This window comes from Schistocerca americana, chromosome X (assembly GCF_021461395.2).
Source record: "Schistocerca americana isolate TAMUIC-IGC-003095 chromosome X, iqSchAmer2.1, whole genome shotgun sequence".
In the NCBI taxonomy this organism is placed as follows: Eukaryota; Metazoa; Arthropoda; class Insecta; order Orthoptera; family Acrididae; genus Schistocerca; species Schistocerca americana.
In genome coordinates, this window is record NC_060130.1 from 202,888,903 (window position 1) to 202,902,359 (window position 13,457).

Consider the following 13,457-nt stretch of genomic DNA (forward strand, 5'->3'; position numbering starts at 1 on the left):
ATATTGCAAATGGTAGATTCTGTCTTCCTAGATTCCAGAAAGGCATTTGCCTAGTAACTGAAATACAATCATACAGAGGATCTGCATGCATATGTGACTGGTTCCATAATACACTCCTGGAAATTGAAATAAGAACACCGTGAATTCATCGTCCCAGGAAGGGGAAACTTTATTGACACATTCCTACGGTCAGATACATCACATGATCACACTGACAGAACCACAGGCACATAGACACAGGCAACAGAGCATGCACAATGTCGGCACTAGTACAGTGTATATCCACCTTTCGCAGCAATGCAGGTTGCTATTCTCCCATGGAGACGATCGTAGAGATGCTGGATGTAGTCCTGTGGAACGGACTGCCATGCCATTTCCACCTGGCACCTCAGTTGGACCAGCGTTTGTGCTGGACGTGCAGACCGCGTGAGACGACGCTTCATCCAGTCCCAAACATGCTCAATGGGGGACAGATCCGGAGATCTTGCTGGCCAGGGTAGTTGACTTACACCTTCTAGAGCACGTTGGGTGGCACGGGATACATGCGGACGTGCATTGTCCTGTTGGAACAGCAAGTTCCCTTGCCGGTCTAGGAATGGTAGAACGATGGGTTCGATGACGGTTTGGATGTACCGTGCACTATTCAGTGTCCCCTCGACGATCACCAGTGGTGTACGGCCAGTGTAGGAGATCGCTCCCCACACCATGATGCCGGGTGTTGGCCCTGTGTGCCTCGGTCGTATGCAGTCCTGATTGTGGCGCTCACCTGCACGGCGCCAAACACGCATACGACCATCATTGGCACCAAGGCAGAAGCGACTCTCACCGCTGAAGACGACACGTCTCCATTCGTCCCTCCATTCACGCCTGTCGCGACACCACTGGAGGCGGGCTGCACGATGTTGGGGCGTGAGCGGAAGACGGCCTAACGGTGTGCGGGACCGTAGCCCAGCTTCATGGAGACGGTTGCGAATGGTCCTCGCCGATACCCCAGGAGCAACAGTGTCCCTAATTTGCTGGGAAGTGGCGGTGCGGTCCCCTACGGCACTGCGTAGGATCCTACGGTCTTGGCGTGCATCCGTGCGTCGCTGCGGTCCGGTCCCAGGTCGACGGACACGTGCATCTTCCGCCGACCACTGGCGACAACATCGCTGTACTGTGGAGACCTCACGCCCCACGTGTTGAGCAATTCGGCGGTACGTCCACCCGGCCTCCCGCATGCCCACTATACGCCCTCGCTCAAAGTCCGTCAACTGCACATACGGTTCACGTCCACGCTGTCGCGGCATGCTACCAGTGTTAAAGACTGCGATGGAGCTCCGTATGCCACGGCAAACTGGCTGACACTGACGGCGGCGGTGCACAAATGCTGCGCAGCTAGCGCCATTCGACGGCCAACATCGCGGTTCCTGGTGTGTAGGCTGTGCCGTGCGTGTGATCATTGCTTGTACAGCTCTCTCGCAGTATCCGGAGCAAGTATGGTGGGTCTGACACACCGGTGTCAATGTGTTCTTTTTTCCATTTCCAGGAGTGTAGATCATGATCAGTAAAACCTGTTTCTTTAAAGAATTGTACTCCCATGTATACAACAGCTCGAACGTCTGATTATTTTACCAACGAGTTAATATGTTAAATGGCATGTAGCAATTCCACGGAAATCCTTGACCACTAAGAACTTTATTTGTGATCTGTTTTGAGCCATCATCATCATCCTCATCATCAGATGACAACTGTGGCATAGTTTACACAAAACACAAATTAGAAATGGTAATAAATAATAATTAAAAGGCAAACGTAACATCAGGAACGAAAGTATGTAATAAGTACAAGTACTTACAATACGCTCAGGAAAGCTCATACAAGTCTACATCTACATAATTACTCTGCAATTCACACTTAAGTGCCTGGCAGAGGGGTCATCGAAGCATTTTCATACCACTTCTCTGCCATCCCACTCTCGAATGGCGCGTGGGAAAAAGGAGTACAGTATATGCTCCAAAATCCTACTGCAAGTTGAGGTCAGTGATATGGGTCTGTAATTCAATGGGTTACTCCTATTTCCTTTCATGAATATTGATGTGACCTGTGCTACTTTCCAGTCTTTAGGAACAGACCTTTCGTCAAGTGAGCGGTTGTATATGATTGCTAAGAAAGGCGCTATTGTGTCTGAATACTCTGAAAGGAACCAGTTTGGTATACCATCTGTACCGGAAGACTTGCCTTTATTAAGTGATTTGAGTTGTTTCCCAACACCTAAGATGTTATGTCACTCATGTTAACAGCTGTTCTGGTTTTGAATTCTGGAACATTTACTTTGTCTTCTTTCGTGAAGGAATTGCGGAAAACTGTATTTAGTAACTCCACTTTAGTGGCACCATCATCAGTAATATTTCCATCGCTATTGCGCAATGATGGTATTGACTGTTTTTTTGCCACTAGTGTACTTTACATACAACCAGAATTTCTTTGGGTTTTCTACCATATTTTGAGACAATGTTTCATTGTGGAAACTTAAAAGCATCTTGATGTCCGCACTAACTTTTGAGCTTCCGTGAAATAGCCAGACTTGGGGATTTTGCATTCTTCTGAATTTGGCATGCTTTTTTCGTTGCTTCCAACGTGTTTTGTGTACCATGGTGGACCAGTCCCATCTCTCATTAACTTATGTGGTATGAATCTATCTATTGCTGTCGATACTGTATCTTTGAATTTGAGCCATATCTGGTCCACACTTACATAATTAGCTTGGAAGGAATGGAGACACTCTCTTAGGAAGGCATCAAGCAAATTTTTATCTGCTGTTTTAAATAGATATATTCTGCATTTATTTTTAGTGGTTTTGGTTGATACGATTTTGAGCCTCACTACAATGACCTTATGTTCACTAATCCCTGTATCCATCATGACAATCTCTATTAGATCAGGATTATTTGTGGCTAAGAGGTCAAATGCGTTTTCGCAACAATTTACAATTTGTGTGGGCTCAAGAACTAACTGCTCAAAGTAATTCTCAGAGAAATCATTTAGTACAATTTCGGAAGATGTTTTCTGTCTACCACCGGCTTTGAACATGTATTTTCGCTAACAAATTGAGGATAGATTGAAGTCTCCACCAATTATAACTCTATGAGTGGGGTACTTATTTGTAATGAGATTCAAGGTTTCTTTGAACCGTTCAGCTATTATATCATCTGAGTCAGGGGGTCGGTAGAAGGAGCCAATTATTATTTTGCTACAGCTGTTGAGTATAACCTCTACCCATAGTAATTCGCAGGAACTACCTATTTCAACTTCACTACAAGATAAACACTACCAATAGACACAAACACACCACCACCTACTTTATTTAATCTATCCTTTCGGAACACAGTTTCCGCCTCTGTAAAATTTCAGCAGAATTTATCTCTGGCTTTAGCCAGCTTTCTGTTCCTATAACGGTTTCAGCGCCAGTGATTTTTATAAGCACTTGAAGCTCTGGTACTTTTCCAACACAGCTACAACAATTTACAACTACAATACCGACTACTGCTTGGTCGATTCTCGTCGTTTCTTTGCCCTATACCCTTTGAGACTGGAGCCCTTTTTGATCTTTCCCGAGACTGTCTAAGCTAAAAAAAAAAAAAAAAAAAAAAAAAAAAAAAAAAAAAAAAATCACCCAGTCCACGTCATACAGCCACTGCTACCTGGGTAGCCACCTACTGTGAGTAGTAGACACCTGACCTATTTAGCAGAACCCGAAACACCACCACCCTATGGTGCAAGTCAAGGAATCTGCAGCCTACACGGTCGCAGAACCGTCTGAGCCCCGATTAAGACCCTCCACTCGGCTCTGTACCAAAGGTCCAGAATCGGTCCTGTTGACGATGCTGCAGATGGCGAGCTCTGCCTTTATCTTGCTAGCAAGACTGGCAGTCTTCACCAATTCAGATAGCCGCCGGAAACCAGAGAGAATCTCTTCCGATCCATAGCGACACACGTCATTAGTGCCGACATGAGCCACCACCTGCAGTTAGCTGCATCCTGTACCCTTCATGGCATCCGGAAGGACCCTTTCCACATCTTGGATTACTCTCCCCAGTATGCACACGGAGTGCACATTGGCTTTCTTCCCGTCCTTAGCTGCCATATCCCTAAGGGGCTCCATCACCCGCCTAACATTGGAGCTCCCGTAGCAATAAAAGAAAAATGTACAATTCCGTCTTTAACTGCCATTATGTGTAGTTGCAAAAAATGTTTTTTGGAAACTTTGAATGCCAGACTGAAGACAACAGACTCTAGGAGCGTATTATATCAGCTTGGTGGCAGATGGTGATGATGTCAAAGATCAAGACAAACCAAGACATAGCTTTTATAATACACAAAACAATGTAAATATCCCTACAACATTACATCTGGATTTTTCGTTTACAATAAGTATCATGTTGTTGTGGTCTTCAGTCCTGAGACTGGTTTGATGCAGCTCTCCTTGATACTCCATCCTGTGCAAGCTGCTTCATCTCCCAATACGTACTCCAGCCTACATCCTTCTGAATCTGCTTAGTGTATTAATCTCTTGGTCTCCCTCTACTATTTTTACCCTCCACGCTGCCCTCCAATACTAAATTAGGGATCCCTTGATGCCTCAGAACATGTCCCACCAACCGATCCCTTCTTCTAATCAAGTATCATATTGTCAATGAAAAAATAAAACACAGAATATGTTGAGAGTCAAAACCAGTCGTGGGACATATACAAAGATCATACAGCACATTGCACAGCTAGGCACAATGTTCAAATATTCCTTCCAGCGAGAAAGCAATGCAAAGGCTACCATTATAAAGAAAGACATTACAATTTTTTAGTTGCAGTTTTCCAAACAAAGCAAGCGAGCTTCAATCTACTGAGGCCACAGATTGGTCATATCAAAAACAAAAAGCTATCACAAAACAGTAATTTTTCTAATGTGTCAAGAGTGGACAGGGGATGGATAGGAACAAGGGGGAGTGGCTGTCGGGGTGGGGAGGTGGTCAAGGGCAGGCTAGGGGGCAGTTGGAGACATGTTGAATTACTTGAAGGGGGGGGGGGGGGGTGTAAAGGGAAACAGGCAGGGGTTGTGGAGGGGCGGAAAACTGAGGAACTGGATGGAAGGGCAGCATGAAGGGATAGGGAGGAGAACAAAGAAGGAAAGGGGGGAGGGAGTAGGAAATGTTGCTCCAGTGGTACATTTTCACTAGCTTCATATAACAAACATAATGACATTAAAACTACATTGTAACAGGAGTGACAAGAGTGTTCTCTCTCTCTCTCTCTCTCTCTCTCTCCCCCCCTCCCCCGCAGTACATTATTATCTTTCAAAGTAGACCATTATGCTGAAACCTCTTCAATATATTCACAAGTATAACAGTGTCATTAAAGCATATTACAAGGCGAGGGCATGGAAAGGGACAGATGTTGAATGAGTTGGGGGCAGAGCATATTACTGGGAGGGAGGTGGGAGAGGGATGTGGGGAAGAGAAGGATGGTGAAATGAAAAGTTAATTGAGCAATATGCAAATACATGACAATATTAAAATACAACAAGCAACTACACAACATTATTCATATACACACTATTTGAAGAGGAACATTGTATACATTTCTTTCCTCTTATATCTGGGTCATGCATAAAATGTTTCCTCTTTAAATAATACATATTTGAGTAATGTTATTTAGTGCCATATTGAAAAATGTTACGTATTTGCATATTCCACTTTCCATTTCCCCTTACAGGTCTTCACCCTTCACCCTTCACCACCAGTAATGTGCTTTAATGACACTTTTATACTTGTAAACACATTCAAGAGGTTTCAGCATAATGGTCTACTTCGAAAGATGATAATGTACTGGGTGGGGGAGAGGGGGAGGGGATGGGAGGGGGAGAGGGACAGGGAGGGAGGGAGAGGGGGAGGGAGGGGGAGAGGGAGGGAGGGGGAGAGGGAGGGAGAGGGAGCGCATAACAGAACTGTTTACATTATCAGTACAAGTACTGGCACAGTAAAATAAATAACTGGATAAGATTAAGATAGCAACTGTTCACTGATAATTCTGCTCACTGCAAAAGTGTCATTGCTGGATGATACTAATAGAATACAGAATGACTGGCAGTATTTCCAGTTGGTGCATTAAATGACAGCCCTTTCTAAATGTGGATGACTGTAGGATTGTGCACATAAACAAGACAGGGAAACCACTAATATATGATTAAATATTAATGGCAAATTATGAAAGCTTGTCAGATTATTTAATTATCTAAGAGTAGCACTTGGTGGTGATGTGAAATCTGTAGTAACAAAAAGTGTGAAATCATCCACATGAGTACAAAAAGGAATCCGCTAAGTTTCAGTTACATGATAAATTGCACAAATCTGTAGGCTGTAAGCTCAACTAAATACTTACGGATTACGATTATGAAAAATTTCAATTGGAATAATTATACAGATAACGTTGTGGGGAAAGCAAATCAAAGGCTGTGATTTATTGGCAAAACATTTTGAAAATGCAACAGGTCTACTAAAGAGACTGCCTACACTACACTTGCCCGTCCTTCTGGAGTATTGTTGTGGGATGTGGGATCCACATCAGATAGGACTGATGGAGGACATCGAAAACGTTCAAAGAAGGGCAGCTAATTTTGTATTATGACAAAATAGGGTTGAGAGTGCTCTGGATATTATATGCGAATTGGGGTGGCAATCATTAAAACAAATGCATTTTTTGCTGCTGACAAACTTTCTCTTCAAAGTGTAAAAATATTTTATTGGTGCACACTTACATATGGAGAAATGATCATCATAATAAAATAAGAAAAACCAGAGTTCGCAAGGAAAGATTTAATTGTTTTCCTCTTTTCCCTGCATGGTGTTCAAGAGCAGAAAGGTACGAAGGCCTGAAGGTAGTTTGATGAACCGTCTGCCAGCTACTTAACTGTGAATTGCAGAGTGATGATGTAGATGTAGGGAAGCCAAATAGAGAACATATATTTTTATTTATGGGGGGTGGGGGGCTGGGGATTATGGGAAAGAGCATGACAGCCATTACAAAAACTGCATACCAGAAACTAGTCTGACTGACTGAGCATCTTGTGGGAACACAAAGGTAAGCGTTATTGCTGTGTTTTTTGAGTTATAGGGCAATCATCACGACCTAAGAACAAAAGAGTATAATACATGAAGAGAAAGTTCTAATTTCACTCTATAGATGTTTCATGTTAAATGCCAATGGCTGCCTGCCACAGAATCATAATGGCAAGCCACAGGCAAAATGGTTGGTGCTAGGAGGGACCCACATATGTTTTCCAAGATTATGGCCACATTTGATGAGTTACCACAAAAAAAAAAAAAAAAAAAAAAAAGGAAGATGTTCTTAGCAGTCCTGATGTCTCTTACCAGGATCCTGAGTACAATCCCAATGGCACTGAGATGACTCAAGAGGTATGTAAATTTGCAAATCTGTTGTACTTAGTACGTTTCATGATGATAATGGTAAGTGCATGCACATGCCATAATGTTTCAGAAATGCATGAAATATGAGGTTATTACTGAAAGGCTATTGTTGAAAGTTTTATCATGTGTGTATAGGCATAGTTCATTTATATTTTTACAGGTAATAATAATAATAATAATAATAATAATAATAATAATAACATTAATAGTAATAATCTTTGTTGGTATTATGACAATCTGCAAAAGATTGCAAATTGGCTTTAATATCGAGCAGTCCGTCACTGTCTCAGTTGCCTGTCATGAAGGGACAGAACAGACAGAGATCTTCTAGAAAAATGCTGAGATGCGCCGCACAATGGAAGTTTAAGCAGAAGATGTGTAATACAGATGAAGAATAAGTATCTCATCACGGAAAAATTATAAATAAAAATGATGTAGGACCTAATTGCCACTGTCCCCTTAAATCATTTGAGAAAACAGGTGAATGCAATGTGAGGCAAACGTTCAAAACATTCTGTTAAATTGGTGACTCTGATGTCCAGAATTGATGTGGCTGTCACCCAAAGGAAAGCATGCAGCTGACTTCTAAATACCCACCCTCTTTATTCATCAGCGAGACATTGTCATGAAATCCGGAGCAAATTAAGTTTCAGAAAACATGGAAGGCAAAACCTAGTTCTCACTTCTTGATTAAAATATGATGCACCCAGCTGCAGCCATTCAATCCCTCTCAGATTACATCCCTCCTTTTTATCATGGATTTTTCTTGTCGCTAAACCCAAAACATTTGCGCAATGGGCACACATGTGATGAGAGTGATAAGTGATTAAGTACTTTCAAGCAACAAGCTATACAGTTAATTCTTCTAGAAACTCTGTGTAAATGTTCTCATATGATTATCTGTCATTGTGTTTTGTTGTCAATGTATGTGATTTGGGTAACACAATGGTATCTCCACTACAGCAATGTGTGTATTTCTTGTGTTATCTGCTTCTTGTTCTTTTTATGACTGTATAGAAGACTATAGATGTCAAAAGCCTGTCTAGCACAAAATCGATGTTAGATTAAAATTATTCAGATTTGTGGATTAATTGCAAACTTTAAACCTCTGTATCTTCAAATCCTATTTCGGCTTTTACCATTTTCTCCCTCAAACAGCTCAATTACAGAGCATGTGGTAACCTCATCAAGTAGGTATTGCAGCAAGCACTGTATAATTCAGTGATGCACTGTTAGCAGACCAAAATAATATGAATGTGTTGTATAGATGGTCAGGAAACACAAATAGGAAGCTTTGGAAGAATAGCAATTTGGTAAATTCTGAGAACAGATGTTAGAGGAAGACTGTCCCATAATTCTGCTGTCTCTATCGTGAACTGCACTTAGGATCAGCGAGAAGAAGGTATGAGATATTAAGGCATAAACTCAGGAACAGGGCATGAAGTTGCTAATACTGCTGTGCGCAGCACTCTCTCTCTCTCCACACACACACACACACACACACACACACACACACACACACACACACACACACACGAGAGAGATTCAACTCACCTCTGTGAGATTAGTTACTATCATCCATCAAAGCACTAATAAGTGTACATCCATCAAGGACCATCTGCAACAGAGATGAATTATTATAGTAAGTAAGGTTTTTATCATAGCGATTTTGATCGTGGGGAAAATAATGACAGACTTACAAACTAGTTTCATCAATCATTCCTCATTAAACAATGAGTCTCAACTCTTGCAAATAAGTAGCCTACATCATAAACAACAACTATAATGCTGAGCGAGACCACTATTTAAATTACCAATAAAAGAAGAGTGGTCAATGAATCCGGAAATCAAAGAAACTGACTGATGAGATTTTGTCTGTCTTCTCTTGTTAGACAGCCCATTCCATTAAACTTCATTCAAATTACAAAGATTTATTAAACATGCAGGAATTCTCTTTCTTTACTTATGAGAGTGCAACAAAACTAATTCACTATCATTCCTTCAGTAATAAAAATCTACTACTACTACTACTATTATTATTGATGCATATACTTCATAGCATTTCCAATTTTTACAAAAACTAATTTTATATTTTCAGAATGTTTGTGTGTGACTTCTAGACACATGATACACCCTTCAGGACTGAATATTATCAGTCATTATCATCATGTGTAAGGTCTCATAACCTATATCACAAACCTTACAACAAGTTATAGGACACTTTTGTTATACGGATTTTCAAAAAAATTGTTTCCCATTCTTCAAGCCCGCAGAGCACTTCATTGATTTTCTAGCTCATGGTACTAACTGAGCAGTACTTTTCTTCCACTCCAATTTAAATCAGTTGGCTGGTTGTGTGGTTCTATAATATCCTACTATGCTACACTTCAGCTAAAGGAATCACTTGAATGGTTGTTTAGGAATAATAATTCCTACATTCATTCACAAAATTTTAAGCCAGCTGTCAAACCCACATTGTGTAGTAACTCAAAAATTTTATGCAAGCTTGTTAACAGATAAACTAATCCGTTTGTCATACATTCATGTAGAAACTGCTGGGGAGAGGCACGTCAGATAGAAGAAAATAAACAGATTAGCCAACTGCTCCACAGATTTGTCACACTACTGGAGACCCACAGCGTTATAGAAATAATAACTTTAGTACTCTGTTTACAGTTCAACTAGACAGCGATAAAAAATCCTATTACAATATTCTGAACAACTGAGATTTGATTCAGACACCAACAAGTTTGTATCTGGCCAGTAAAAAGCAGCTAACTTTTCCAATATGAAAGAAAAATCATTAAATTTAGTAAAGTCAAGGACTCTTTAAGATGATGTACATGAAAAGTTAATTACCCCTTTCAATTTTCATATTTTATGTGCTATATATGCACTTAATATACAGTGAAATACTCTTCTGAATCTTGTCTGTTATCTAACATAAGTTTTTGTCAACTCTCCACCAAATTATCACCTTCCAACAACCTAACAGAGGCCTTCTGCTACACTACAGATCAGTCTGAGCACAAATAATATCAGCGGCTAAAATCTTACCCAGAAGACATGCAGCAAATTGTGACTTTAAGGCATGATAACATTAAAGAAAATGTCATTACAACAACACACCTATCAAATAAATCACCAACAGAGTATGGTGCGCCATGATGCTCTGTCCTAGGACTTCTACTGCTCCTCCTTTACACTGATGATTTACATGACTACTACAGTGAAAAAAAAACAAATCATATTTGATGATGACACCGCATTTCAATAACAGCTGCTGACAAAGTCTTTATGCAGGTAGCAATAGATTCTTCAGTGTCCCTTGTTTCAACAAAATAAGGTAATAACAAATAAAGAAAAAAACTGTCTTATGAATTTCCACTCTTCTCCACTTGAACAAAAGTTTCATACAGTACCATATCTTGACAACACATTATTGAAAGCATTTACTGAAACTAAGGTGTCAGGTATGTGGTTGCAAGACAATTTAAATTGGAACTGTTATGTGAAAGAGCTCAGAAAAAAATACTTTCAAATTCTTATGTTCTTCGTGTGTTAAGCCAACGTACAAGCAGATCAGGAGTCATTCAGGCATATTATGTATACTTCCATTCATTACTCTGGTATGGGCTAATTTTATGGAAAAACTTAGTCACCAGAATAAAAGTCTTTAGGATGCAGAAAGTGCAATCAGGGTTATTTGCAACCTAAAGAAACTGGAAACATGTAGACCACATTTCATACAGCTGAAAATAATAAGCCTGCCAAACCTTCACGCACATGAGTGTATCCCATTTGCAAATAAGTATTTCTTAAACATCCCAGGCCATCTATGGCAAAATAAGCATATCCATAGCCACAACACAAGAGACATCAGTAATACCCACATCTCACAATGGCGTAAAAACAGTTCTGTATAAGTGAAGTGTTTCACAGATAACGGTTCAATTATTCAGTAGTCTACCTAGTGAGTTAAAACTGCAATGGCATAAAAATATGGTTAAATATAACTTTACAGCATTTCTGAGGAAACAGAGTTTCTACTCAGTATATGAATTTTTGAACTGTAAAAAGCAGCCTTGTAAATTAAATATGTAATTATGTCTAAATTAAAATTGGGTTGCTTTTGTTACTAGTAATTTACGATTGTTATTTGTAAATTGAACTTTGTCTCTATATCTTTCTCCCCCCCCCCCCCCCCAATTCTTCTTCCCCAAATTTGACTTGGTCTACGGTGGTGGTGGTGGTGTGTGAGGGGGGGGGGGGGGGGGGGGGGTTTGAGCATATACTGATCCGCTGACGTCATGAGAAGGGGGTGAAGCATGATGATTGTACAGACATTGTGATCGGTGACACTGTGGTCGTTACATATCTATTCTATAACTACAGCTACTGCTAAAAATCTTATAACTCATTAAATATACTGTTTACAGTGTTGCCCAGGAAACCGCTCAGGTCTCTATAGGCTATAAGGAACTGTGCCCTCAAGAATGCCGCAAGCAATGCTACTGCCGTCTATAAACGTCAAATTTTAAATCATCCGAGTTTTCAAAACACATTATTGAGTTAAGATGTGTAACTTTTATTGTGTTAATTATAAACATATAATCCATCAAATATTGGTGTTGCCGGTTCGTGGATAAAACAGATTTAAATACTCCCGATTACTCACCCGCTTAGTACAAGGTTTGTGACACACGTAATGCCTGGTTTCTATGCCTCCTCAACAGCAGCTTCATTCTAATTTTTACTGACAGCAATGCTTCGAACTGTCACTTAAAATATACAAAATTGTCGCACTGTATTATTCGGATACACTCGATAAAAAAAAAGGTTTTAGTAAGTACAGCAAAAAGAAAAAAAGCCCTATTAACATCATAACAAAGAGCTTAGTAACAACACTATTTGCGGAAGATAATTTTTTGTTTATTTACCATATGATTCAAACACGCTACATGCACACGCACACTCACACACACAGCCTTAAACCAATAAACCTTCAACAGCAAGAACCTCCAGCACGCACGAAACGAGAAACAGCGATATTCTTTCGTTACTCTGCGTTTCAACACTTACTTGAGCATTTAAACACTACCCGAAGAAACCGACGAAATAAAACAATAATACAACACGAAATATCTGAAAAGTCACGTACCCTCACTTCTTAAAAGATTAGTCCACGAGAACAGATATTTACTTCTGGATCGCCGAGTCGTCGTTAACTGTGTACGGGTGTGTCATACTAACGGCATTTAGTGCCGCTTTGGCATTCGCGTATTGTTCCGACGCAAGACGAATACACCGCGGCCTCCTGTACACAAACAAGAATGCACTGCAATTTAGTGTCTTCCGATTTCCTAGTAATACATATCAGAAGATGCTGGCGTTTATTATTGGAAGCTTCCTCCAGAAAATTCGGTGGCTGTATCTCATAAAATATTGAGAGCTTTTCTTCCAGCAACTGTATTATTATACTGTCCAAAATGTGAACAACGCTCTATTGAGATTTGGCGTACATTTGTCTCATCAGTTGTTCCGATTTTCTCTGCGTTCGATATCCTTTATCGTCTTAATGTGATAGAAATTCCATTCACCTTTTGTACCTGCAGTCATAGGTGTCCACAAAAATGTTTCCAAGTGCGCAAGATAGAAAATAGCCAATTTTTATACAAATGATTCGATGAGGTTAACGAGTCGTGCGCCAAGAACAAAATTTGACAAGAAATGCACAAAACGTATTGTACCGATACCGCCAAAGATTGATAATTATCTGCTTTTTGTTTTACAGCAGATTTCTTGGGTATCTAAACGATAAATATAGTTCAATAGTATACCCGCATGCAAAAAACATCTTTTGTTTCGTTAATATGAATGCCACATTTTTGACTCGATGATGTGGAATTACACTATATTTCTAAGTCGACTGGCAACGCAGAACAAACTGTAGTTTGAGAGCTATTTTTTGTCGTCTGGGTGAAGTACAGCCCAGGG

At 40.3% G+C, this 13,457-nt stretch overlaps 1 protein-coding gene across 3 annotated transcripts in view; it reads right to left on the reverse strand.

Annotated features, from left to right (window-relative positions):
- The window catches only part of LOC124554887 (60 kDa SS-A/Ro ribonucleoprotein-like), a 129,432-nt gene extending 116,725 nt beyond the window's left edge, over positions 1–12,707 (reverse strand). The window contains exons 1-3 of one of the 3 annotated variants that reach the window (XM_047128560.1): positions 12,401–12,540; positions 12,139–12,241; positions 9,015–9,078 (exon numbers count right to left, since the gene is read on the reverse strand). In XM_047128560.1, the coding sequence (XP_046984516.1) occupies positions 9,015–9,038 (24 nt within the window). In that variant the 5' untranslated portion in view covers positions 9,039–9,078; positions 12,139–12,241; positions 12,401–12,540. Of the gene's footprint in view, positions 1–9,014; positions 9,079–12,138; positions 12,242–12,400; positions 12,541–12,621 lie in introns of those variants that run through there. The other 2 variants (XM_047128562.1, XM_047128561.1) reach the window with 2 other exon arrangements.
- Positions 12,708–13,457: the final 750 nt, after the last annotated feature.